This window comes from Schistocerca americana, chromosome 7 (genome assembly GCF_021461395.2).
Source record: "Schistocerca americana isolate TAMUIC-IGC-003095 chromosome 7, iqSchAmer2.1, whole genome shotgun sequence".
Lineage (NCBI taxonomy): Eukaryota > Metazoa > Arthropoda > Insecta > Orthoptera > Acrididae > Schistocerca > Schistocerca americana.
In genome coordinates, this window is record NC_060125.1 from 221,987,712 (window position 1) to 222,013,316 (window position 25,605).

Sequence of the window (25,605 nt, forward strand, 5' to 3'; positions counted from 1 at the left end):
CGGCAGACAACACTGTCCATCCTGGTACATAGGGCGCGTGTCACCTGCGACAAAGAAAGTCTCCCAGACAAAATACAACATTTGAAGGAAGTATTCCGCAAAACTGGGTAGACTGAAGTGCAGGCAGAGTCGTAGGACATTGAAGAAGAGCCACGATACTGGAAACCAGGAAGAGGAAGAAGGAAAGAGGATCGCTCTCCTTCCGTACTTGGAACCGCTTGCAGCCAAAATTACGAAGGTACTTGAAAAATCCACCGAGGACGAAAGAGTGGCTTTGCGAAACTGCCACTAAAACTACCTGGAACATGCCGCATAGCCTGATAATGTGGCGAATAATGCGCTGGGCAAAGACGGCGCTGTATTTCCAAATGCTGCGAGGGGTATATCAGGCAAGTGCAACTGGCAGAGACAGAGAAATCGGTGGTAGTAGGGTATCGTATCGAGGCAGACCGCACCTTTGGCTTTGAGAATATAAAGGTGCTTTGCCGGGCAATCGGCCATTGGGACAGCATCATAAAGGGGTCCATTGAAATACGGTTTCACGAGAATGTGGTCAACAAAGAGGAAGGGTTCCACTGAAACACGGATTCACGAGAATTTGGTCAATAAAGACGAAGGATGCCAACTAAGTGTGGCGTGCAGCCTAGCGCTAGCGGCAATACGACGACACCATGACCAGCACGCTTTAGATCGCAAGACGCAACCGAAATACCCACAGGGGTGCAAACGGCGCACTCGCTACCCCCACCACTGCAGCCTCCCTGCCTTCCCCGCCCACCAACTAGACAGTACCTGGCCATCGTAGCCAGATGGAGGAGGGAACACAATTAGTATAAAGACTGTAGCATGCGCTCATCTCAACACTTCTCCAGTAGATAAATAGTGTGATACTCGTCGAAACGTCGTGATATTTTAGCAATGCCACTTCGCTGAAAACCCAAAACTTTTCAGCACCTCTCTGCTCTGGGAGAGCCCACATCCACAGAAAGGGGTAAATGATAATGCTACAAAAATGACCACCGCCACACTCCGTAAGATGACTAGTGGAGTATAGATGTAGATGTTGAGATAGATGTGAAGTCAAATATTTTGATCCTTTTTGTTTTTAGGCCTTTTTCCGCTGTTAAACACGTAATGGATGTTATACCAGTGAACCCCCCATTCATTAAAAATCGAACTACCACGTGTAGAACAACTTCATATATCTAACTACTTTACAAATGAGTTAATGTGTTAAATATTTCACTTGAGGCACTAAGCGAAAAAAAAGTGTAGAAAAGGTTGGAAAATGTGCTGTAAGTTATTTGGAAGTTGCAAAATGCTCTCATGATGAAACACTGGATGAACATAGTCTGAGTAATTTGCAGTACATTTTAGGAAAAGAGTGAGTTTTCATGCACCTTCATATTTATAATAACATATCTGCTGAATTACGTGTCGTACAGTCATTTAAGTCTGTGGGTACATTCAGCGATGTACACTAACGAGCCACCAGTGCTTAATAGCTTGTTTGTCCGTATTTGGAACGAAATAAATCTCTCTAGGCACTATGGGACTTAACATCTGAGGTTATCAGCCCCTAGACTTAGAACTACTTAAACCTAACCTAACCTAAGGACATCACGCACATTCATGCCCGAGGCAGGATTCGAACCTGCAACCGTAGCAGCAGCGCGGTTCCGGACTTCACGCCTAGAACTGCTCTGCCACGGCGGCCGGCGAAATAAATCACTGATTCTCCGTATCGTTGATCCGACAGTTTGTTGTACGTTTGTGGAGGTACGTCGAATTAGATGTCTAAACACAGGTCCAGCAATTAGCATAAACAGCCGGCCGTGGATCTGCGTATGCGGTGATGGAGCCCGAGATAGCGACATAGATGGATTCAATATGACTTACATCAGGCGGATTTAGTCGCCGAGACATCAACGTGAGCTCACTATAATGCTCCTCAAATCACTGTAGCATGATTCTGCCTCCGAGAGATGGAGAATTACACTGCTGAAAGATGATATCGCCATCTGGGAAGACATCAAGCATGAAGAGATGCAGGTGAATCGCAGCTGTCAGCGTATCTTCGACTACTACCACAAGTCGCACGCAAGCGCAGAAGAATGTCTCCCATAGTACAATACTGCTCCCAACAGCCTGTGTCCGTGGCGCTTTGCACGTTTAGAGCCGTAGTACACCTCGATAATAACTTTCGTGAAGAGACCATCGACCCAGTGTAGCAGAAATGTGATTCACCCAAAGAGCCAATACGTTTTCATCTATCGACGGTCGAATTCCGATGGTCCCCTATCCATTGTAATCGTAATTGTCGATGTAGTTGGGTCAACATTTGAACACACAGGGGTAAACTGCAGAGGGACTCCATGTTCAACAGCGTACGACCAACGGTGTGCTCCGAAACACTTGCGCACCAGCATTGTGCTCTTTCGGCAGAGATGCCACAGATCACCGTCTATCCTACTTTACAGAGCATACAAGCATCCGAAGTCCGCGTTCTGTGAAAGTCGTGGACGTCCAACCGTTTAGAGCCTAGGAATGGTTTCACTGACCTTCTACGTCATTCCGTAGATGCTCACGACAGTAGCACTCGGACATTCTACGAGGTTCGCCGTTTTCGAGATACTCGTTCAAAGGCTCTGTGTAATAATAGTCTGCCCTTTGTCAGAGTCGCTTATCTCAATGGATTTCCTCATTTTCCGCCCATATCGTCCCTACGGAGATCCCCCGTCCGTGACTTCTGCGCTTACAATACTTTTGTTACCGCGTCACGTTGCCTGCAAAGCCACCAGGCAGTATCCAACGTCGCGCTGGGGGGTGGTCGTAAATGTTTGGCTGGTCACTGCATGTAGTTACTGTGTGCATAGGATATTGCGAACAGAGTTCGTAATAAAGAAAATAAATGGAAACGTCGTACGTGATGTTGAAGTTTCACTGCGCATCATTTGAAGCAGGATCTAGTTTCTCACGCATCTAAATGTCTGTGACGTCATTTCTCCTGAACTATGTGTTGTACAATGATATAATTTTGCCGGTACACTGAGTGGTATATGTGGGTATTGCGTGCATTCTATGTTGGGAATAGAATCTGTGATAAAGGAACAATAAATTAAAAATATCGTGTCTGATGCTAAATTTTTTTGCATCAACAGAAAATACACTTCGTGTATGTTCTCAGCGAGAAAAGTTTCTTAAATGTTTGACATCATGTGTAAAATATTACCTAAATCGCTGAGAGCTCTCTTTCTCAAATACCTGGTGTATAAAGTACGAGTATTTGCGCGCCATCTGCTACGCAGTCTCCAGACACACAGTTTCTACCTGTAGTACTTATCATTTTATGTTAATCTTGTAACATAAGATCATATGTCTTCATGAATAGATCATGACTGAAATCTGGATTCGCAGGATAGAGCGGATCGGGTTATGGTTGAGGAGGGGGCCGTAATCAGTTACTGTCAGTTGCATAGAACACACAAATTTTTATCTTCCTAAGAACCACTTAATTACACTTTGTCTTTAAAGGATCAAAATAAAACAATATGGCTGAAGGTCTAGTTAAGAAAACTTGAGATACCTCCTGGGTTGGAAGGCCCAAAAATACACCAAAAACAAGAACGGCTGAAGGCCTGAAGTTATAAAAAAAATGCTTTAAAGAATACACGCTGCTGAAGGCCACACTAAAAAAATATTTCACGTAAATATTCGGCTGAAGGCCACACTCAAGACATTGAAAAACGCAGGGCTTAAAGCCTGGATAACAATAATTTCAGATAGGGCAAAATTTAAAAAAAATTGTTTTAAGCAAATGAATGTTCAATTTTTAATTTAAGACTGCTGAAGTCCTTATTTTAAAATTAAAAGAAACCAAATTAATAGACGGCTGAAGGCCTCGTGCAGTACTTCAGTTAAAATTAAAATCACAATCGAAAGCTAACAGAATAGTGGTGCTCAGAAGTCTTCCAAGGGTCGGTCTGAGGAGGTAGCTCTACATTTACATCTACATATATACTCCACTAGCCACCAAGCGGTGTGTGGCGGAGGGCACAATTCACGGCAAAGTCATATGTCGTCCCCCCCCCCCCCCCCCCCTCTGTTCCACTCGCGGATCCCACGAGGGAAAAACGACTGAACGCCTCAGTACGAGCTCTTATTTCCTTTATCTTTAAATGATGGTCATTACACGATTTGAAAGTTGCTGGTAGTAAAATATGCTCTACATCCTCGGTGAAGATTGGATTTCGGAATTTGGTGAGCAGCCTCTTCTGTTTAGCGCGTCGTCTATCTGCAAGTGTGTCCCACTTCAAACTTTCTATGAAATTTATAACACTCTCGCCATGTCTAAATGTACCAGTCACGAATTTTGCCGGTCTTCTTTTGACTTTGTGACATCTCCGATTTATGTATCCCGACCCGATCGGATCTGATAGCAGCCCAAATAATAATTAATTAATGTGACCGTGTACCTAATGGGGCTGGCAATCGGATTTGACTGCTACGGAGTTGTTACATTCCATTCTGTCCTTCTCAATGCTGTTGAATGAAATGTCTGGTGACAAGAAGAATGCCAACACAGTTTCGTTAATCAAGAACCTATATTCCTCTCTAAAACACAAGAAAAAGGAGACAGCCACTGCCTTCGTCATACATATTTAATTACGGCTAATCTCAGCACAGGCTGCTTCGTTATTCATAATCGTCACCGCTAATACACTCCAACACTGCAATCCAAATGATACCGGCGCGGTAGACGCGAAACCACAAATATCGGCACAGAATATCACTGATAACTCTAGTAATTATACTTCTTCACTTTCCCGTATTGTTCTAACACAAAGGGGTTAAACCGCGGCGATGGCCACTCCCTTTGTCGGTCAGCCTTGTATTATAACAACAGGCCTCCGCACGGCTCGGCCCGCAACCTGGGAACTGAACTCAACACTACACTCGCTCTCGCAACCCGACACTATCGATTGTTTGCCCTTTCGACCTGTGCCGAGTGCAAACTTATAGTAAGGGCCTAGGACCCCTTACAACTTTCTCAATTTCTTGAATCAGACACAACTGGTAAGGGTCCCATACAGACGAACAATACTCTAAGAATGAGATTTTCACTCTGCAGCGGAGTGTGCGCTGATATGAAACTTCCTGGCAGATTAAAACTGTGTGCCCGACCGAGACTCGAACTCGGGACCTTTGCCTTTCGCGGACAAGTGCTCTACCATCTGAGCTACCGAAGCACGACTCACGCCCGGTCTCACAGCTTTACTTCTGCCAGTATCTCGTCTCCTACCTTCCAAACTTTACAGAAACTCTCCTGCGAACCTTGCAGAACTAGCACTCCTGAAAGAAAGGATACTGTGGAGACATGGCTTAGCCACAGCTTGGGAGCTTCTGTAAAGTTTGGAAGGTAGGAGACGAGATACTGGCAGAAGTAAAGCTGTGAGACCGGGCGTGAGTCGTGCTTCGGTAGCTCAGTTGGTTAGAGCACTTGCCCGCGAAAGGCAAAGGTCCCGAGTTCGAGTCTCGGTCGGGCACACAGTTTTAATCTGCCAGGAAGTTTAATACTCTAAGACTGGACGATCTAACGTATTGTAAGCTATTCCCTTCGTTGAAGGACTGCATCGCTTCAGGATTCTACCAATAAACCGCAACCTGGAGTTCGCCCTACCCGTTACTTGTGTAATCTGATTATTCCATTTGAGATAATTTCAAACAGTCACACCCAGATACTTGACTGATGTTACCGCTTCCAAAGACTGATCATTTATTTTGTACTCATACATTAATGGGGATTTTCGCCTTGTTATACGCAGTAGGTTACACTTACTAATATTGAGAGACAGCTGCCCGTCATTACACCACGCATTTCTTTCCTGCAAATCCTTATTGATTTGTTCACAACTTTCGTGTGATACTACTTTCCTGTAAGGTGAGACAGGAAGCCAAAGGTAAGGTTAAATAATCGAATGGCAACCCGACCCAGGGATGACTGAAGGACCGACCAACAACCCAATCAATTCCCTTCCGCCCGACCAATGGTACGGCAACGGAAAGTATCAGCTGAGGACGAAGATACCAGCAGCACTACATCTTCAAAACTGTCGTCTAAAAACAGCCAAGGCACAATAACCACTCTAAGAAAAAAATATGGACAAACAACTAAAAGGCTGTCTAACTACACGCCATGCCGGACAGCGTCAACACGGCGAGGAAAAACATACAGCCGGAAAACTACACTAACGACCAGGGCAGGTAACTGGGGCGTTAACGGCCACAGGGCAGAAAATAGTGCTCTTCACTAATAGGTAACAACCAATTTAATAGTTAAAGACCATACAGGAAGTCGGCTGCCCGGCCTATGTGGCCGAGCGGCTCTAGGCGCTTCAGTCTGGAACCGCGCGACTGCTACGGTCGCAGGTTCGAATCGTGCCTCGGGCATGGATATGTGTGATGCCCTTATGTTAGTTAGGTTTAAGTAGTTCTAAGTTCTAGGGCACTGATGACCTCAGAAGTTAAGTCCCATAGTGCTCAGAGCCATTTCAACTATTTGGGAATCGGCTGCAAAATCTCGCCGACTCCAACGCACCATACGTTGCTGCTAGCCGGAACGGCGCACGAAGCAACAATCGGCGATGAACAAAGAGATGTCACAGCTGTTGAGGTCTGATAATAGGTTGACTGATCACTCAACTTCAGTGTCCAGCCGCGCGAAGTGGCCGCGCAGTTAGAGGCGCCATGTCACTGACAGCGCAGCCACTCTCGTCGGAGGTTCGAGTCCTCCCTCCGGCATGGGTGTGTGCGTGTTGTTCTTAGCATAAGTTAGTTTAAGTAGTGTGTAAGTCTAGGGACCGATGATCTCAACAGTTTGGTCCCTCTAGAAATTCACACACATTTGAACATTTTTCAGTGTCCAGGTTCGGTGGGCAACGAACTTCGTAGCTCTCGCAGCTAGTTCCTCACACTACGACCGCGCGTGCAAGCGGCCAGTGGTCCTGGCCCGACCTCGTGCCGTGGAGACTTCCTCGCTCCTCTGTCCCAACCGACTGGCTGCATACAACATGCAGAGAGCGTTACAATAACTGGCCAGTGAAAACGACAAGCAATGCACGATTCAGCGGAAACACTTCCACAAACAGCTCGAACGATACTAAAACCAGTCACTGAGGAACAACGAGGAAGAATCACAAGTCGGCACACACAGAGAACCCAGAAGCTGTCTGCTACCAAATACACGTCGTCCGATGAGAGGACCGACCTAACGACCACCCGAGGTCGTCCCCACTCAAGTCATGTGTGTAGGGAACGATCGGGCGAGTCATCGCTGCTCGGACCCCAATGCTGCTCCGTAACGACACAATTCCCGACACACGACGACCAGGAAATACTAGCGGTCGCTCCAAAGATAATACGTCAGTGGTCTTATCGATAAGCGCTGCTGCTGTAGCTCACAGGCAAGCAAGCCAGAAACTTAGTGACGCCAGTAAATCGAATAAGAAACGAGGTGGCAGTACCGTAAACACAAGATGACAAGCAATAAACGGCATGAACATGAGCCGGGCACGGCTCAATGACAGCATTTTAAATTTTTAAATTCGGTCATAAATCACGTGAAATACTGAAAATCAAATTTTTGCTGCTCCTGGAAGCCGTTGGATAGACTATCCAATGGGTACAGTGTTTCGGAACAATCGCCTGGCAATATGGATACCGTGTTTTGCAACAGTAATAAAAGTTATATTTAGACCGTACGCGTTGCGATTTATTTTAAAACATCTTTAGTGGTTACTTACAAATCTGTTTCCGACATCGTAAACAGTTTTCAGCTTTATATTACCACTATTAAGCGTTGGTAAACTATAATTAACAGATTTGTAAGAGAAACTACGTTGTTACAGTTATGAAAGATGCTTTAAAGTAAAGGGAAACACGTAGGATATAAACAAGCCTTTTGTTGAACTTGCAAAAGGTGCTATGTAACCTTTATTACTTGTTCCGTATTCCAAAAAAAAAATGGTTCAAATGGATCTGAGCACTATGGGACTCAACTGCTGAGGTCATTAGTCCCCTAGAACTTAGAACTAGTTAAACCTAACTAACCTAAGGACATCACAAACATCCATGCCCGAGGCAGGATTCGAACCTGCGACCGTAGCGGTCTCGCGGTTCCAGACTGCAGCGCCTTTAATCGCACGGGCACTTTGGCCGGCGGTCCGTATTCGCGGACAGTAGCAATTCCTACCGCGTTTTAACGTGACTTTCACTGTCAAGGTGTGACGCTCGTCTCCGGTTCCTATCTCCGTTTCTCAGTCTGTAAAAACGGAACCCATTGCCAGCATGTCTGTCTGTTGGACCGTTAAAAACCCCTTTTCTCATGAATGGGCAGACATAACAAAATGAAATTTATGTCACATATTTGGGTCTATGTTCTCTTGGTGGTATAATAAACGTTAGCTTCAAAACGCCAATCCAGTCAAAAGACACGGCCATTTATGTGAAGTATTTTGATACTTTCAAACTCAGTCATCAAGACCTGTTCGTACTTCCCGTTGGTATACGATCATGAAATTTACCAAGAAGAAAAGTTTCACAGTACAACTAAAGAGAAAACTCCGTAATTGTTAATTCGTAACTGTATCACACGAAAAAAAAACAACCTTTAAGACAGCTTTATACAGGAACAGACGAATGTGGCAAGTTGAAATTTATATCACATACTGAGGTCTATTGTCCTTTGACGGTGTAAAAATTGTAGCCTTCTAAGTCAATGCAATCAAAATATACTGTCATTTATGTCACATGCTTCGATAGCCGCAAACTCACTTTTTGAAATCTATAGGATACTTCCCCTTGACTTAGAATCACAAAATTTGGAACGAACAAACGTTTCAGGGTAAAGGAAAAGAGTCATACAACTGCTATTTCTTAATTATATCAGACTTTTCTTTTAGTCATCAGTCTTCCGACTGGTTTGATGCAGCATGCCACGTATTGCTTTCCTGTGTCAACCTCTTCATCTCAAAGTAGCACTTGCAACCTGTATCCTCAATTATTTGCTGGCTGTATTCCAATTTTTATCTTCCTCTACAGGTTTTACCTTCTACAGCTTACTTTAGTACCATGGAAGTTATTTCCTGATGTCTTAACAGATTCCCTATCATCCTGCCCCTGTCCACCCCCGGTAGATGAGTGCTCAGCGCGAGAGAATGTCAGTCCTCAGCGCCCGGGTTCAACTCCCGGCTTGGTCGGAGATTTTCTCCGCTCAGGAACTGGGTGTTGTGTTGTCCTCATCATCATCATTTCATCCTTATCGACACCAAGTCGCCGAAGTGGCGTCAAATCGAAAGACTTGCACCCGGCGAACGGTCTACCCGACGGGAGGCCCTCTTCACACCACATTTAGTTTTTATCCTGTCCCACCTCCTTGTCAGTGTTTTCCACATACTCCTTTCCTCTCCGATTCTGCGCTGAACCTCATCATTCCTTACCTTATCAGTCCACCTAATTTTCAATATTCTTCTGTTGCACCACATCTCAAATGCCTCAGTTCTCTTCCGTTCCAGTTTTCCCACAGTCCATGCTCCGTCCGTGATGGGTTATTGAATTCCTTAACCTCACTTACCTCGTGACTATCAATCCTGATGTTAAGTTTCTCGCTGTTCTCAGGTTTGCTACCTCTAATTACTTTTGTCTTTCTTCTATTTACTTTCAGTCAATATTCTGTACTCGTTGAACCGTTCATTCAGTTCAGCAGATCCTGTAATTCTTCTTCACTTTCACTGAGGACTACAATGTCATCAGCGAATGTTATCATTGACAAACGCACGTTTTCAGAAATTTCGTCAGCAAATCGAGGCCTATCTTTGATACTAGTAGACTTCTGTTGGCCAGGAATGCCCATTTTGCCAGTGTTAGTCTGCTTTTGGTGTCCTCCTTGCTCCGTCCGTGATGGGTTATTGAATTCCTTAACCTCACTTACCTCGTGACTATCAATCCTGATGTTAAGTTTCTCGCTGTTCTCAGGTTTGCTACCTCTAATTACTTTTGTCTTTCTTCTATTTACTTTCAGTCAATATTCTGTACTCGTTGAACCGTTCATTCAGTTCAGCAGATCCTGTAATTCTTCTTCACTTTCACTGAGGACTACAATGTCATCAGCGAATGTTATCATTGACATCCTTTCACCTCGAATTTTAATTCCAATCTGGAACCTTCCTCTTATTTCCATCAGTGCTTCTTCGATGTACAGTTTGAACAGTGTGGGCGAAAAATTACATCCCTGTCTAGCAATCTTTTTAATCCGAATGCTTCGTTATCTACATCTACATTTATACTCCGCAAGCCACCCAACGGTGTGTGGCGGAGGGCACTTTACGTGCCACTGTCATTATCTCCCTTTTCTGTTCCAGTCGCGTATGGTTCGCGGGAAGAACGACTGTCTGAAAGCCTCCGTGCGCGCTCGAATCTCTCTAATTTTACATTCGTGATCTCCTCGGGAGGTATAAGTAGGGGGAAGCAATATATTCGATACCTCATCCAGAAACGCACCCTCTCGAAACCTGGACAGCAAGCTACACCGCGATGCAGAGCGCCTCTCTTGCAGTGTCTGCCACTTGAGTTTGCTAAACATCTCCGTAACGCTATCACGCTTACCAAATAACCCTGTGATGAAACGCGCCGCTCTTCTTTGGATCTTCTCTATCTCCTCCGTCAACCCGACCTGGTCCGGATCCCACACTGATGAGCAATACTCGAGGATAGGTCGAACGAGTGTTTTGTAAGCCACCTCCTTTGTTGATGGACTACATTTTCTAAGGACTCTTCCAATGAATCTCAGCCTGGTACCCGCCTTACCAACAATTAATTTTATATGATCATTCCACTTCAAATCGTTCCGCACGCATACTCCCAGATATTTTAAAGAAGTAACTGCTACCAGTGTTTGTTCCGCTATCATATAATCATACAATAAAGAATCCTCTTTTCTATCTATTCGCAATACATTACATTTGTCCATGTTAAGGATCAGTTGCCACTCCCTGCACCAAGTGCCTATCCGCTGCAGATCTTCCTGCATTTCGCTACAGTTTTCTAATGCTGCAACTTCTCTGTATACTATAGCATCATCCGCTAAAAGCTGCATGGAACTTCCGACACTATCTACTAGGTCATTTATATATATTGTGAAAAGCAATGGTCCCATAACACTCCCTTGTGGCACGCCAGAGGTTACTTTAACGTCTGTAGACGTCTCGCCATTGATAACAACATGCTGTGTTCTGTTTACTAAAAACTCTTCAATCCAGCCACACAGCTGGTCTGATATTCCGTAGGCTCTTACTTTGTTTATCAGGCGACAGTGCGGAACTGTATCGAACGCCTTCCGGAAGTCAAGGAAAATAGCATCTACCTGGGAGCCTGTATCTAATATTTTCTGGGTCTCATGAACAAATAAAGCGAGCTGGGTCTCACACGATCGCTGTTTCCGGAATCCATGTTGATTCCTACAGAGTAGATTCTGGGTTTCCAAAAACGACATGATACGCGAGCAAAAAACATGTTCTAAAATTCTACAACAGATCGACGTCAGAGATATAGCTCTATAGTTTTGCGCATCTGCTCGACGACCCTTCTTGAAGACTTCGTTATTTGTTATCCGGCTTCAAATTTGACGTTAACGTTATCAAATGACTTAGAATTCCTGTGACAGATTCTTGCCAGTATCAATATCGATAACAGGCAAAAATTGTGAAGATTCTACATTCCTGGAGTGATTGAACCGTCTGTTTACATAATTAAGTTTGTACGGAATCGTCAGTGTGTGAGTCTTTCTCGCGCCTGAGCTATTTTTACTGTAGACTCTTTGGACAGTCCGCATTGATACGCCAGGAAATAGGTGATTTCATGGGCACATTCGAAGACGGTAGCTTCTCGGCCATTCTGTTGCGTCAGCACCTCGATCTGCCTTGCTGCATTGATTCCATGAAACCGACTGGAACCAATACGCTATTTCACTGCCATGGCTTACGTAAGCGAAGCGGAGCAACGTGATTGCTTGCGTCCACTTCTACACCATCTACAGCGCTTCAAAGTGACCAACGTGCTCTTTTAACGGAGACTAATATTTTATCCAGTGAGCTCTCATATATTATGCAAGATAGCACACAGGACATGACAGATGCCACATCAAACTATAGTTTAGTGATTTTCGGTTCTGTTCGATTCGCGTATTGAGAGTAAAATGACTTTATATGCCTTATGTTCTCATAACCCAGTAATGAAATACGCCGTGGGCTCAGCAAAATGGTTGCTGTCTGCTATCTCGTATCTACATCTGTAACTGTACTTAGCAAATCACCGTACATTGCACGACAGAGTGTGCGTCCCACTTTGTCTTCTATGAGGGCTACTCTGACCCATTATAGTCCTAAGAATGTGTTTCTAATTTATTCGTTGTCTTCTATTATGTATAGCCATACGAACTCCAAACTCTAGAGCAGTAGTATACAATTTGCCCTAATAGCGTCTTGTATGCGGTGTTTTTTCAGTTCCCTTGTCTCTTTTAATTAAATCGTTTTCCATGCGCTTCAATTCTGCTGCTATTACGTGGTCTTCTTGGATCCTATAGCATTTTGGTATTAATCTTAAATATTGAAACAGTTAAACAAGTTCCACAATTTTACCATTAATTTCGTAATGGAAAACTTTGATCTTGTCGACATTATTTTCATTTATACACATGAACTGACATACGGCGGAGAGAACCGTGTGCTGACCACATGCCCTTCCATAACCGTATCCAGTGGGCTGAGGATGACAAGGCGGCCGGTCGGTACTTTTGGGCCTTTATGTCCTGTTTGGGCATGATATGAAAGTTTTGTCTAAATATTTTTGAATTTCCTTATGAACTGCAAGCCAAAGATTCACGCTGATTTTCGCTCGAGGGATCCTGATTTGACTTCAGAACAGCTAAAAAGGAAAGAAAATGGCCTATTCCGTTTCATGAGGAAAACGCTGAAGTTGCTTGGTGGTGGTGTAATACCGTCGTAGTTGAGAGGCGATCACATGCCCCTTAGTACTCAGTCGAATGACATGTTGGACTAACAGAAAGGAAGCAGCTGGCCGAAAACTCGATGTTCTGTAAGACAACAGCATCACGGAGTTTTATTACGTTCCATGCATCAGAGTACATGACAAACAAATAAAACCTACGAAACACAGGTACACACATTAACTAAACATGTAAGAGTTTGTTGAATGTATGCGACACATCTATCTGATCACAGAGTTTAAAGTATACAGTTCATTCGGGTACTAACATTAATCTGAAGCCCGCTGTGCGCTACAAAACCACGGTCCACATTTATGCTCATAGAGCGTTTCCTCAGTTTACTGTGAAAATAACTACAATATCACGATCATCTCGATTTAAAGCATTATTTCTGACATCCTTGTAAAACATTATTTATTATTTCTATTTATTTTCTAAACAGTGGCTCAGTGGTATGGGTGATAGACCACGAATCCGTAAATCATAGGTTCGATCCACAAACACTCCTACAATTTTAATCTGCCACTTATCAAGACTTTCACTTTTAGCAATGTTCGTTGATGTGAAACAATGCCAGGTTGTGCCGTGGTTCGGATCCACGTTAAAGTGCAGGTCCCTCCTATAACTGGCTTTATAACTCAGTTCAAAGGTCTGAGAAAGCCAACGATATAGAACCTCCAACAGGACGATACCTTGTAAAGCACTGTGGTATTCAAAAAAATCTCCAGCTGACATCGGCTTTACCTTATAGTGTGCTTGGCGGGCAAATTTAGTTTTCGTAACAGATTAAGAATTTAAGTTTTACAGCCGTCGCCCCTACCCTACGAAAGAAAATTCGTTTTCCAACGTTGTATCTTCCTCTCGATCCTTTGTTTCTGGGCGAAAGAGATTAAATGAAACCTTTTCTTTAAAATGAAACTATTTTTAACAAAAAAATTAATGTGATGTTCGGGAAATTTAGACTCAACTGAATTCTTCAAATGCAGTATAAATAAAAGTTGGAAACTGGGTCTTAAAATAAGAGCAAACATTGGTTTTTGACCCACCGTGGTTCATAGTGGTCAATTATCAAGCAAGTACCTCTAACGGATCGTATTTAGTGTTTGCCAAATATTCAGAATATTCTGAAAACCTAATATATACCTAAGTTCCTATATGAAACATTTTTGGTCCACAGTAAGAAGTATCCAGAACTCTGGCGCACAATACCTTACATACAAAGACTATTCATACGAAACGATAATGGCCATGTAAGCATGTAAATACTGGATGGCTGTAATTAAACTTTCCCTGTTTAGCACGTTATAACACGTAAACTAATGACGGTACGAATACAAAACTTGGTACCATCAATGTCAAGGACACGAAGAAGAAAAATAATACAGAATTAATTCAATTGAAACACTTTTAATATGGTGTTACGGTAACCATATCATTAGGTACCGGTACCTTTACTGCTAAAAAGAAAGGGGCTCAATATGGCGCCCATTAGTCTCCAGCAGAGTCTGAAAGGGCAGGATTGCATTCTGCACAGCAGAACGAAGCATGTCCGAGGGTATGCTGTCTACTTTTCTACATATGCTGCGCAGATCACCACATGTTTGGGAGTTCCCCCTGGTAAACCCTGTCTTGCAGGTAGCTCCACAATCAGAAATCAGAGGGAGTGAGATCAGGTGATCGTGCCTGCTAAGCATTTGGAAAAGATCGGCTGATAATTCGATCGTTTCCAGATGTGCGGTGGGGCCCCATCTTGCATGAAAATTGTTGAGATCAATGCGTCTCTCTTATGTAGTGCGGGTATTGTAACACCTCCGTTTATTTATTTCGACCTGATCTGATCGAATCGCAGCCCAATATTTATTATTAATATGACCGTGTACGTAATGGGGCTGGTAATCGGATTTGACTGCTACGGAAGTTGTTACTTTCCAGTTCGTCCTGTTCAATACTGTAATAATGAAATGTCTGGTAACAAGAAAAACGCCAACACAGTTTCACTAATTACGAACCTATATTCTTCTCAAAAACACAAAAATGGAGACAGTCACTGCCTTCGTCATACATATCTAATTACGGCTAATCTCAGCACAGGCTTCTTCATTTTCCATTATCGTCACACGCTAATCCATCACTGCATCCAACACTGCAATCCAAGGTGATGCCGGCGCGGTAGACGCGAAACCGAATATCGGCCCTAGAAATGTCACTGATCACTTTCGTAATAATACTTCTTCACCTTCCCGGTATTATTCTAGTACAAAGGGGTCTAGCCACGGCGATGGCGACTCCCTTCTCCGTTAAAGCCTTACATTTCAATAAAGACCTCCATACACCTCTACCCGCAACATGGCACTGGCTCAACTCCACACTCGCTCTCGCAACACGAGACAATCGATTGTTCGCCCTATCAACCTGTGCCGAGTGCAAATTTATAGTAAAGGCCTACGGAACCCTTACAGTATGACATGCTGGTGAAGCATATCGCAGTAACGCTGGCCAGTCACAGTGCTCATCTTCAATCTTTGAGCACCAATCTGCTGAAAAAAGAATGGGCCAATGTTGAAAAATCGTGATCGTAGACGTTGTACCACACATTACAGTGAGACGTTCACCATGCAGAGGAACTTCACGCACAGTGATTGGAGGTGAAGATCCCCACGCTCAACAATTTTGTGTGTTCACCTCACCCGTCATTGAAAAATGGTCCAGGGCTAGCCTTCGTCACCTTTAATAATTGCGAGAAAGTGGAGAGCGAAGTCACCACGTCGTTTTGAGTCCTGTGGTGCAAGCTGCTGTACAATAAGCGTATTGTACGGATACTATTTGGGAATGTTTCGTAGAAGCTTCCGTACAGTGGGCCACTGGCCGTTCAAGTGTCGTGACACAGCGCGCACAGTCCGACGATCGGTAATTGCGCGCAGCGTTGTCTGCCGTAGCAACAGCGATTTCATCAACCACCTGTGGTGCAAACGGTCCTCGGTCTCTTCGCGGAGCGACGCCCAGTTCTCCAGTTAATTTCTTCATCACGCTCCGTACAGCAGGTGGAGCAAGAGAACCTTTCCGTGGTGCTTCCAGCCCGCGATATTCTCGAAGTACAGCTGCAGCATTACTGTTGTTTTGATAATAGACCTTCACCAACAATGTCCTGCTCATTTCGTCCAAGCTCATGCTGACACGTCAACAAGTCCACTGCGACTGGCCAGGTGTGTGATACTATGAATCACGATGACTGATCACCACCCTGGTGGCCATAGTTGGAACTGGACGGTGGCGCTGTGACGTATGGAAATCATGCAGTCCATACTCTGGACATTATAGTTACCAAGTTTGGTACTCGTGCGGTAATTATTTTCCGTGTTATAACGTGTTGAATAGGAAAGTTTAACTATGACCACCCGGTATTAATGGCACAGATTTATTAGGTTCCTCTGACAGGTATCGGTATCTTAGGAACCTGAAAGTGAAAAGAGGTAAAGAAGTAGGTGGAATGGATCGAGTATCGGACAGATTGCACATTAAACTAGTGAAGAAAGATGTTACATATAAATTTAACGAAAATATCACTTACGAGAAGGGAAGTTGCTACTCACCAAAAGCGGATATGCTGAGTCGCAGATAGGCACAACAAAAGGACTCTCATAATTAAAGCTTTCGGCCATTTGGCCTTCGTCAACACTAGACACACACACACACACACACACACACACACACACACACACGCTAACGCAACTCACACACACGACTACAGTCTAGCAACTTTCCTTCTCGTAATTGTTATATTCATCCTACATTTTCCATTGTTAACGAAAATATCACTGACGTGTAATACAACCATAAACTGATAATAATCAGACAAGTTGTGAACACTGTAATATAATACTTGTAGGACAAAATACAGTTGTTGCGTAGTGGAGTTACCATTGTGAATCAGCATCGAGCTTGTATCGTGCAGTGGCAACGTAACAGTTACGTACGAATAAAAAAATCTACATCACGGACGAACCTCCATCAAATGTTGAAGCATATGTACTGCAGGTAGAATATACGCTACTTAGATTGGCAACCTGTGTGCTACATATATACTTCGAGAGACTATATCAACCGTAGGTACGAAGGTAAACATTAGTAATCCATAAAAACACAACAGCTAATGTTTTATTGGATCCTAGCAATAACGCGCCCATCCGATCTAGGCCCAACAACTATAAATTAAGTAATCGGTAAGCCGGCCGCTGTGGCCGAGCGGTTCTAGGCGCTTCAGTCCGGAACAGCGCTGCTGCTACGGTCGCAGGTTCAAATCCTGCCTCAGACATGAATGTGTGCGATGGCCTTAGGTTAGGTTTAGGTAGTTCTAAGTCTATGGGACTGATGACGTCAGACATTAAGTCCCATAGTGCATAGAGCCATTTGAACCGTTTTTTGAAGTAAGCGGTAAACAATCCGTAACCAGTTAAATGCATAAAATAAGCAGTCATTTATGATCAGATAAAAAGAGAAGCACATTTTAAAAAACTACGGTCCATGATCAAGTCTCAAGCTCGTAACTATGACAGGAACAAAAGGTGAAGCATTATGTTATGCAAGACAGCTTTCCTAAGCACGTACAGGAAGCTACACCTAAACATTGTCATATCCTAGAATAGGCTGCCGAAGTTATCTGAACTCTTCTTGTTCTTCAGTTCCATGTATTCATATTTCTTCTTTTTCTGGTCTTTATACTGTATCTTCATGGGGTCGACATGTTAGGCTGGATTTAGGAATGTTTGTGGTACAGGATGAGCGGAAGCCCTTCTTGTAACTAATCCTTTCCCATGTAAGGTTACTTGCACACCAAAACATTACTGGAAACACTCACATCTATCAAAGATCTCAGAGTATGTATACAGAGCGATTTAAACTGGGACGAGCACATAGAAATAATGATAGGACAGGCTGCAGGCAGACTGATATTCTGCGGAACAATAGTCAAGAATTCAGTCCATTAACGAAGAAGATAGCTTATAAAACACTTGTTCGACAGATACTTCTGCTCACTGGCCTGGGTCCCTTATCAGATACGGTTGATAAACAAGAGAAGATCCAAGGAAGAGTTTCTTCTCAGCTACGTTTAGTAAGCGCAAGAGAGTCGCGCAGCTGCTCATCCAACTCAAGCGGAAGCCACTACAAATGGTTCAAATGGCTCTGAGCACAATGGGACTTAACATCTAAGGTCATCAGTCCCCTATCTAACCTAAGGACATCCATGCCCGAAACAGGATTCGAACCTGCGATCGTAGCAGTCGCGCGGTTCCGGACTAGCCGCTACAAGAGAGACATTGTGCGGCGTGGTGTAGTTTGTTATTAAAATTCCGCGAGCGTGTTTCCTAGAAGGGTAAACCGGACGTTCATATCGCGAGAGAAAAGAAAAAAGTTGGCGACAATTAGAGAGCTTATAACTCACAAGGAAGCTTACCAACAGCCGTTCTTCCAACGCACCGTTCCCGACTGGAACAGTGAAGACGGAGCCCGCACGGAACGTGATCCTCTCGTGCACAGTCACGCACCTTGAGGTGACTTGTGATCACGGCTGAAGGTAACCAGTGCACTAGGCGCAACTTCTAGACATCAAGTAATGTACACCACTATTTGCCACAATGAAAAATTATTCCACCTCCAGGATTCGAGCCGACTAATTCCGAAACAGTGGCGCCGCACAAGAATGCACTAACGACGTCAGCTATGGAACCCAGTACTAGGCTACTGACGCCATCACATGTAACACTTGCACTGGCGAGCTAAAACATTATGACCATCTGCTTTATAGCGTGTCGGGTTATCGTTGTAACGCAATGTATCACCGATTCTGCGTATCATCGATTCTGCAATTCGTTGGTATATTTGTGGAGCTTTATGGTACCAGGTGTCCACGCACAAGTCATGTAATTCCCGCAAATACCTGGCCGCTGATTTGCATACGTAGTGATGGCACTCGATAGCGACCCAGATGGGAATTTGGTGGCCAAGGCATAAATGTAAGTTCACTATAATACTCCTCGAACCACAGCACAGCGATTCTGACTTCGAGACGCGCAGGAGAATGTCTGCAATAGCATAATACTGCTCCCACCAGCCTTCGTCCGTGGTGCGGTGCACGTTCCGTCAGCCGTTCGCCTGGATGCCGTCGTTTGTGGAGACGACCAAGGACTTGGTGTAGCAAAAACGTGATTCGTCCGATGAGCATTCCAGTGATGCATGGTCCAACCTAGATTATCCCAAGACCACTACAATCGTAACTGACGATGTCGTTGGGCCAACGCGTGAACACGAATGGTCGTGTGCTGCGAAGCCCCTTGTTCAACGATGTGCGCTGAATGGTGTGCTCCGAAACACATGTGAATCCACCAACATTTGGCTCTTTTGCCAGAGGTGCCACAGATCGCCGTATACCCTACTTTATAAGGCAGACAAGCCCACGTTCTGTGAAGAGTCGAGGACCTCCAACCATTTAGGGCGTAGTGGTAGTTTCGGTGTACTTCTAACAGTTTCAGTAGAGGTTCATTGACAGTAGAACGTGAACATTCGACCAGCTTCGCCGTTTTTGAGGTACTCGTTCACAGGCTGCGCATAATAATAATCTGCCCTTTGGCAAAGTCGCTTGGCTCAGAAGATTTCTCCATTCGCAGAGCATAACTTCGCTAGCGTAGTCCCCCATCAGCTTCTGCTCGGCTTACATGCTTTTCTTACTGCATGAAGTGCCCGCAACACCACCACGAGGCATCCAACCTTCCAGTGCGCAAAGGTCGTAATGTTTTAGCTGATCATTGTATATGGCCTTGCATGCTGTCATCACCAATGTACCCTGCTTAACACCCCTACATATGCATCTACATTGATACATTGCGGATCACATTTAAGTGCCTGGCAGAGAGTTTATCGAACCATCTTCACAATTCTTAACACCTGTTGCGTCTTCCACAGGAACCTGGGCGAGAACACGTTCCCCGTGCTGCCGACGGCCGGGCTGGAGCGGCTGCTGGTGCTGAAGGTGTTCAACAACCCCGAGCTGCGAGAGTTCCCGCCCCCGGAGCGGTTCCCGCGCGTGCAGCGGCTGATGCTGGCCTACGCCTACCACTGCTGCGCCTTCCTGCCTCTGCTGCCACCCGACCTGCCGCCCAAGCCACCCCTCAAGGACGCCGTCATCTTCCCCGAGGATTCCGAGTTCGACATGAGCCTCTGGAACTCCAGCCTGACTGATATCTGGCCTCAGTTCCGTGAGTGCAGCACCCAGCACTAAGCACTGCAACCGCATTTGCTAAATTCCTCATCGAAATCTGAGAATATAGTCTAGTGATACAATTAGAATTCCCGTCGCTGGGAAAATAAGTATATATTGATGTACTTAAGTCATTTGCAGTTGATCATATATGTAAGTCCCAGCGTAGTTTGTCTCTGCGTGCCGCTATAGCTCCACAACCTAACCTCGTAGTCAGCCCCTTGTGGGTTAGATGTGGTAGCCCTCCATCCCTCGTCCATGAAGAAGATGTCGGTTGGAATTGCATGGGTTAGTTACTAAAACATGGGAGTCAAACCTGGCATTCCATTGACAGGCTCCAGTCAAGGAGCTGGGAATCGAGTGAAAAAACAACTGAAATTGGCCGAAATGTTTCTGAGTGTTAAATGTCCAAAACAGAATGTTTAGGGATGTTATAGAATCTTGTGGTTCAAGGGCGCTCTACAGTGCTCCAGAGTGGTATAAAACGGTATAAAGAAGTTTCAAGCATCTTCTGGAACCAGAATGTTCTAGAATTCTTCAGAGTGTTATAAAACGTTATACAACATTCCACTATCCCGTTGTGGATTATAAGGGCGTATAAGACAGTGATGAGGTGCATGCACCAGGTACTTTCGGAAATCAGTTAGGGCAGATCATCTTTATGGCTTTCTTGAATGTTATCAAGTGATCTGGAATGGTCTCAAAAATCAAAAGACAAAGCGAAATCGTTTTTTCTCAGCCAGTTAAAAAAATAGTTTCCTATGCTTATAGGATGCAGTCTGCAGATTGGTTTAGGCACTTGTTTCAGTTTAGTAGCCACCTTTGTATCTCATGCAACGGAACCCTTTCATTCCTCCGATTGGTATAAACTTGAGTAAACACTTAAATTACTCAAAGAAGAATATAAGGGGCGTTTTACATATTCAAAAGGGTCAGGCGTTTCGAAAGATGCTACACTGGGGTGGTGGGGGAGACAGACCGACGAAAAAATCAGTATGCTTGCCCATTACCTGTAGCGACAAAGCCAGTTGAAAAATACGATTAGCACTCGAAACCAGAGGCATCAACAAATATTTGGTATCTGCAAGGACTAGACCTCAAAACCTAGAAAAGCATTTACATAAATTTCACAACATAAAATTTCTGAGCAGCGTTCGCCTAAGAGTTTCTTACTGGCAAATTACATAGGAAAGTAATTTCTTGAAAGGATACGGCATTCGTATTTTCCAGCTGAAATTACTTATTTATGGTCTTGTCCTCTGTTGAATAGGGTAAACAGAAGGTGTCCCAAAAAACTACCGACAAGCTTTGGGGTAAGTCCCTTACAATGAAACAAGAAAAGAAGTCTAGTAAACATGGGCCTTAAATGCATACATTAAGAGCTATGAGCAGTTGTTCATGTTTGATACTATGAAACAGATCTCTTCCACTGCAATAACTTCGCTTTCCATATTTGGAAGGAAGTTGTGTGGACCAAACCATGGAAAACCAAGTCGAGTAAACATGGAGTCTAGTGAAATACATCTCTTCTACTGGACAAGTGTGCGTTTTAGAGCCCATATTTACGTTACATTTTTTTCTTGTTTTGGTACAGACTACCTCCTCCCAAAACACGGAAGGCAAAGAGTTGAAGTAGAAGATATATATTTAATAGTATCATAGCTGAAAAATTGCTCATCGCTCTTAAGGTACGCATTTTAGAGCCCACGTTTACTAAACATTTTTTTCTTGTTTTTGTGTAAGGAACTTGTCCCCAAAGCTTGTCAGTGTTTCTTTGGGACACGCTGTATTTTGCAGTTCTAGATAAAGTCCATGGCCAATTGCTTCTACAGCAAATCACATGATGACTTGCTGATTGTCACTATCCCATGGTCAGAATATATTGTTCTTATGCAGAAGGTTTTGCAAGCATTCAGGGAAGCAGGAGTCAGGCAAATTGAAAAAGTCAAACTCCAGGCAAGCTTAAATAAAATTTCTTAAAGATAACAGTATAAGATGCACCAGATGGAGAACTGCAAAATGATTACAATGCAAATGATTTCATTTTTTTTATCCAATATTATTCCTGTTTCGGCCACTGACCGATTACATTTAATTTTTTACATAACTCAGTCTGAGACAGTTCATGTCTGCCATCGCACTCTATACTCTAAGGAACAATAGTACATCCACTGTGTTAACATGGGACTCTTTGTTTCCTGTACTTTCATATGACGTAGTTGTCTCGAAACACCAGCTTTCAATAGTTCTGCATATTTACCTGTGCCAATAAAATTTTGATTTAACGTGCCAACTATCGATCACAAGCGAGTAATAAATATTTTCTCATCTCTGATAGATGACTAACAGTTCGTTATCATACTAGAGAGGTATATTACATTGACCACCCACATTCTGGCTTGACATTTCTTTCACAGTGACCACAAAGCTTTTATTTTGATCTGACAGTTATTCATTCTCTTGGTGTAAAGCATTGTTGTAGCCTGTCTAACGACATTCCTCAGCATTACGTAGCATTGTCTGTAGTGAAATTCTGTTACCGGGCTCTGATTGTCATTCAGATTGTGACGCAGCTCCAGATTTCTTCTAAATAATATTCTAACATCATTAGTTTTCAATATCAGTTGCTTATTAGTACTGCATGATTCAATGCAATTGTTTTTAATGAGAAAGAGCTATCAAAAAACGTGATAAATATTTGAAGAAATTTGTTATATTTACCCTTCAAATTGTCTGTATGCTAGACTTCTTACCTTGTTTCTCCTTCGAGATTGGCTTTAGATCTTTGCATTGCTTGTGGGCCCGTATCTGTAAATCTTTTGTTCACTGTCTTGAAATATGACTGTGTTTTGATACCTTTCCCTATTGCTGTGTGTGTATCATGGTCTAACAGTCTGTTACTAATTTTTATTACATAGCGGGCATGAACTAGAAAACAACCTATGAAGATATTGTCTATAAAACGTGCTGCTGTTTCATTGAAATCTGGTTTGGAAGAATTCTCTTTGCGTCAGACTGTATGATTCAGGTATGACCAATAAAATTCCTTTCTCTGGAGAATCATTCAGAAAGATAATTTTGAGATCCCGACACAAAATCTACTTCTTATCTTCCTTAAAAACCAAGCCTAACAGAGCGTCAGTACTGGAGAGGAAAATCGTGTAATTTGACTAGGAAATCTGTAGTGCCCTATAATGAAACATTTTTCTTTGAAAATTCAAACTCTTCTGTACAGCCTGCAAATATTAGGTTTTACAGTGTTTTGATGTTCTTAGTATTTTAAATGAGATATTACCTTTGACATAAATGGCCACTCTTCCATTCTGCAATAAAATCCTTGCATAGAAATCACGTATGACGTACCCCTCCATACGAAGTACCCCTCCATAGGAAGCCTTACTATTTCTTCGCTACTTAAACGATGCTGTGAGATACAGTGACGTCAGTATCAAGATATATCTTTAACTGCCTTAGTATTTTGTTAAAACAAGCTTACTGTGACTTCTGATCAGCATTCACTATTTACTGAACCGACTTGCAGCATTAAAGGAACGTCCTTCAGACAGTAATAACCCTACGTGTCTTCACCCTGCAAACACTTTATCACCGGAATATAGTCTTCTGTGAGCCCGAATCGACCTACTACAGCTGTTATTGACTGCCTTGGGAGAGCTCTATGTTTTCCATTTAACTACAGCTATACCGACCTTGATAAATTATTACTACATTATTCTACATTGGCTCTGCTGATATGTGTACGCCTCTGCAACCCTCGAGCATATGCATACCTATGTTGATGATCCTTTCACTTTTATACATTCTTTTAATTACATTTTAGACGTGTCTTCCATTTTCTTTTACTTCGGTCTGAGAATGTACTGATGCGAACGCACACGCTATGCCCGAACTCGTACGGGACTTGGTAGATTAATCTGCCACGAGTAATGAGTATGATGGGCAAACATCTGTTAGGCGCGCTACGAATGTAGTGGTGTGGACATGTTGGGAATGTGGGTCTCACGGGGAGCGTGCAAGGGATAAGTCCCTGCAGGCGCACTATCCTCTGTGCCCTTGGTGGCTCAGATGGATAGAGCGTCCGCCATGTACGCAGGAGATCCCGGGTTCGAGTCCCGGTCGGGGCACACATTTTCAACATGTCCCCAATGAAGTACATCAACGCCTGTTTGCAGCTAGGGTGTCCATTTAATTATCATTTCATTTCTAGCAAAGCTGCATGGTCATCTACAGTAACTGTTCTTTCGGGAACAGATACTACCGTCGCACATAGTACTGATGTGCAGTTCATATTCTGAGCATACACTTGATTTTAAGGACCGAAAGTTGAATATTTGCTTTTTTGGTCTATGTTGCACTATGAAATTAACTGTAGATGAGAGACTTGATCTTTTCCAAATGTCTACAAATCACAATTTATTTGTAATCTCTCACCACTTGGAAACAGGGACGAACGACATGATTACGATGATGATGATGTTTTGTTTGTCGGGCGGTCAAGTACGCGGTCATCAGCGCCCTTACAATGTCCCAATCTGTACACAGTCCAGTTTTAGCCACGTTCAGAAATGATGATGATGATGAAATGATGGAGACAACACAAACACGCAGTCCCCGGGCAGAGAAAGTTCCCAACCCGGCCGGGAATTGAACCCGGGACCCCGTGATGCAGACGACATGATTAGCAGAATATGTTTGAGGTATGGTTTATGTCATGTTAACAGATACTTCCCACTTCACGTTGGGTCAATGTTCAGCATGGCGAGCCTGTTGGGGAGTACGTTACATAATCTCCTTGCAGTGCTTCTGTTGCCCCAAACAAACTGCAATTTGTCTGATTCTCAGGCTCGTAGGTGTCTTTCATTAAATATACGGGTCTTGTGGTCCCATGTATTCGGTCATATTGTTACCGCCCCTGCAAATACGATGCTATCCTGCAACGTACCCCTATATCAAACGGACATCTCCGGAGAATCACCAGGAAACCATCTACAGGTGTAGTGTAAAATGGAAATGTCGTGTGGCTAGGGCCTCCCGTCGGGTAGACCGTTCGCTTGGTGCAGGTCTTTCGATTTGACGCCACTTCGGCGACCTGCGCGTCGATGGGGATGAAATGATGAGCCTCAAAGAGTCGTCTCCGCTGTATTCGTCACAGTATCGGTCTACAGGACTCCAGTCGAAGACAGTGCACCAAGATGCTGGGAGTGAAACAGAACTCTGTTTTTAATAATAAATAAACATGCTAGTATTGCTGTCCATAGCAGTGTTTACGTCGCTG

The 25,605-nt window shown here is 43.7% G+C and overlaps 1 protein-coding gene across 1 annotated transcript in view; it reads left to right on the top strand.

Annotated features, from left to right (window-relative positions):
- The window catches only part of LOC124622850 (lutropin-choriogonadotropic hormone receptor-like), a 410,889-nt gene that overhangs the window by 332,083 nt on the left and 53,201 nt on the right, over positions 1–25,605 (top strand). Inside the window, exon 12 of the mRNA XM_047148642.1 lies at positions 20,018–20,310. Coding sequence (XP_047004598.1) covers positions 20,018–20,310 — 293 coding nt within the window. The remainder of the gene's footprint in view (positions 1–20,017; positions 20,311–25,605) is intronic.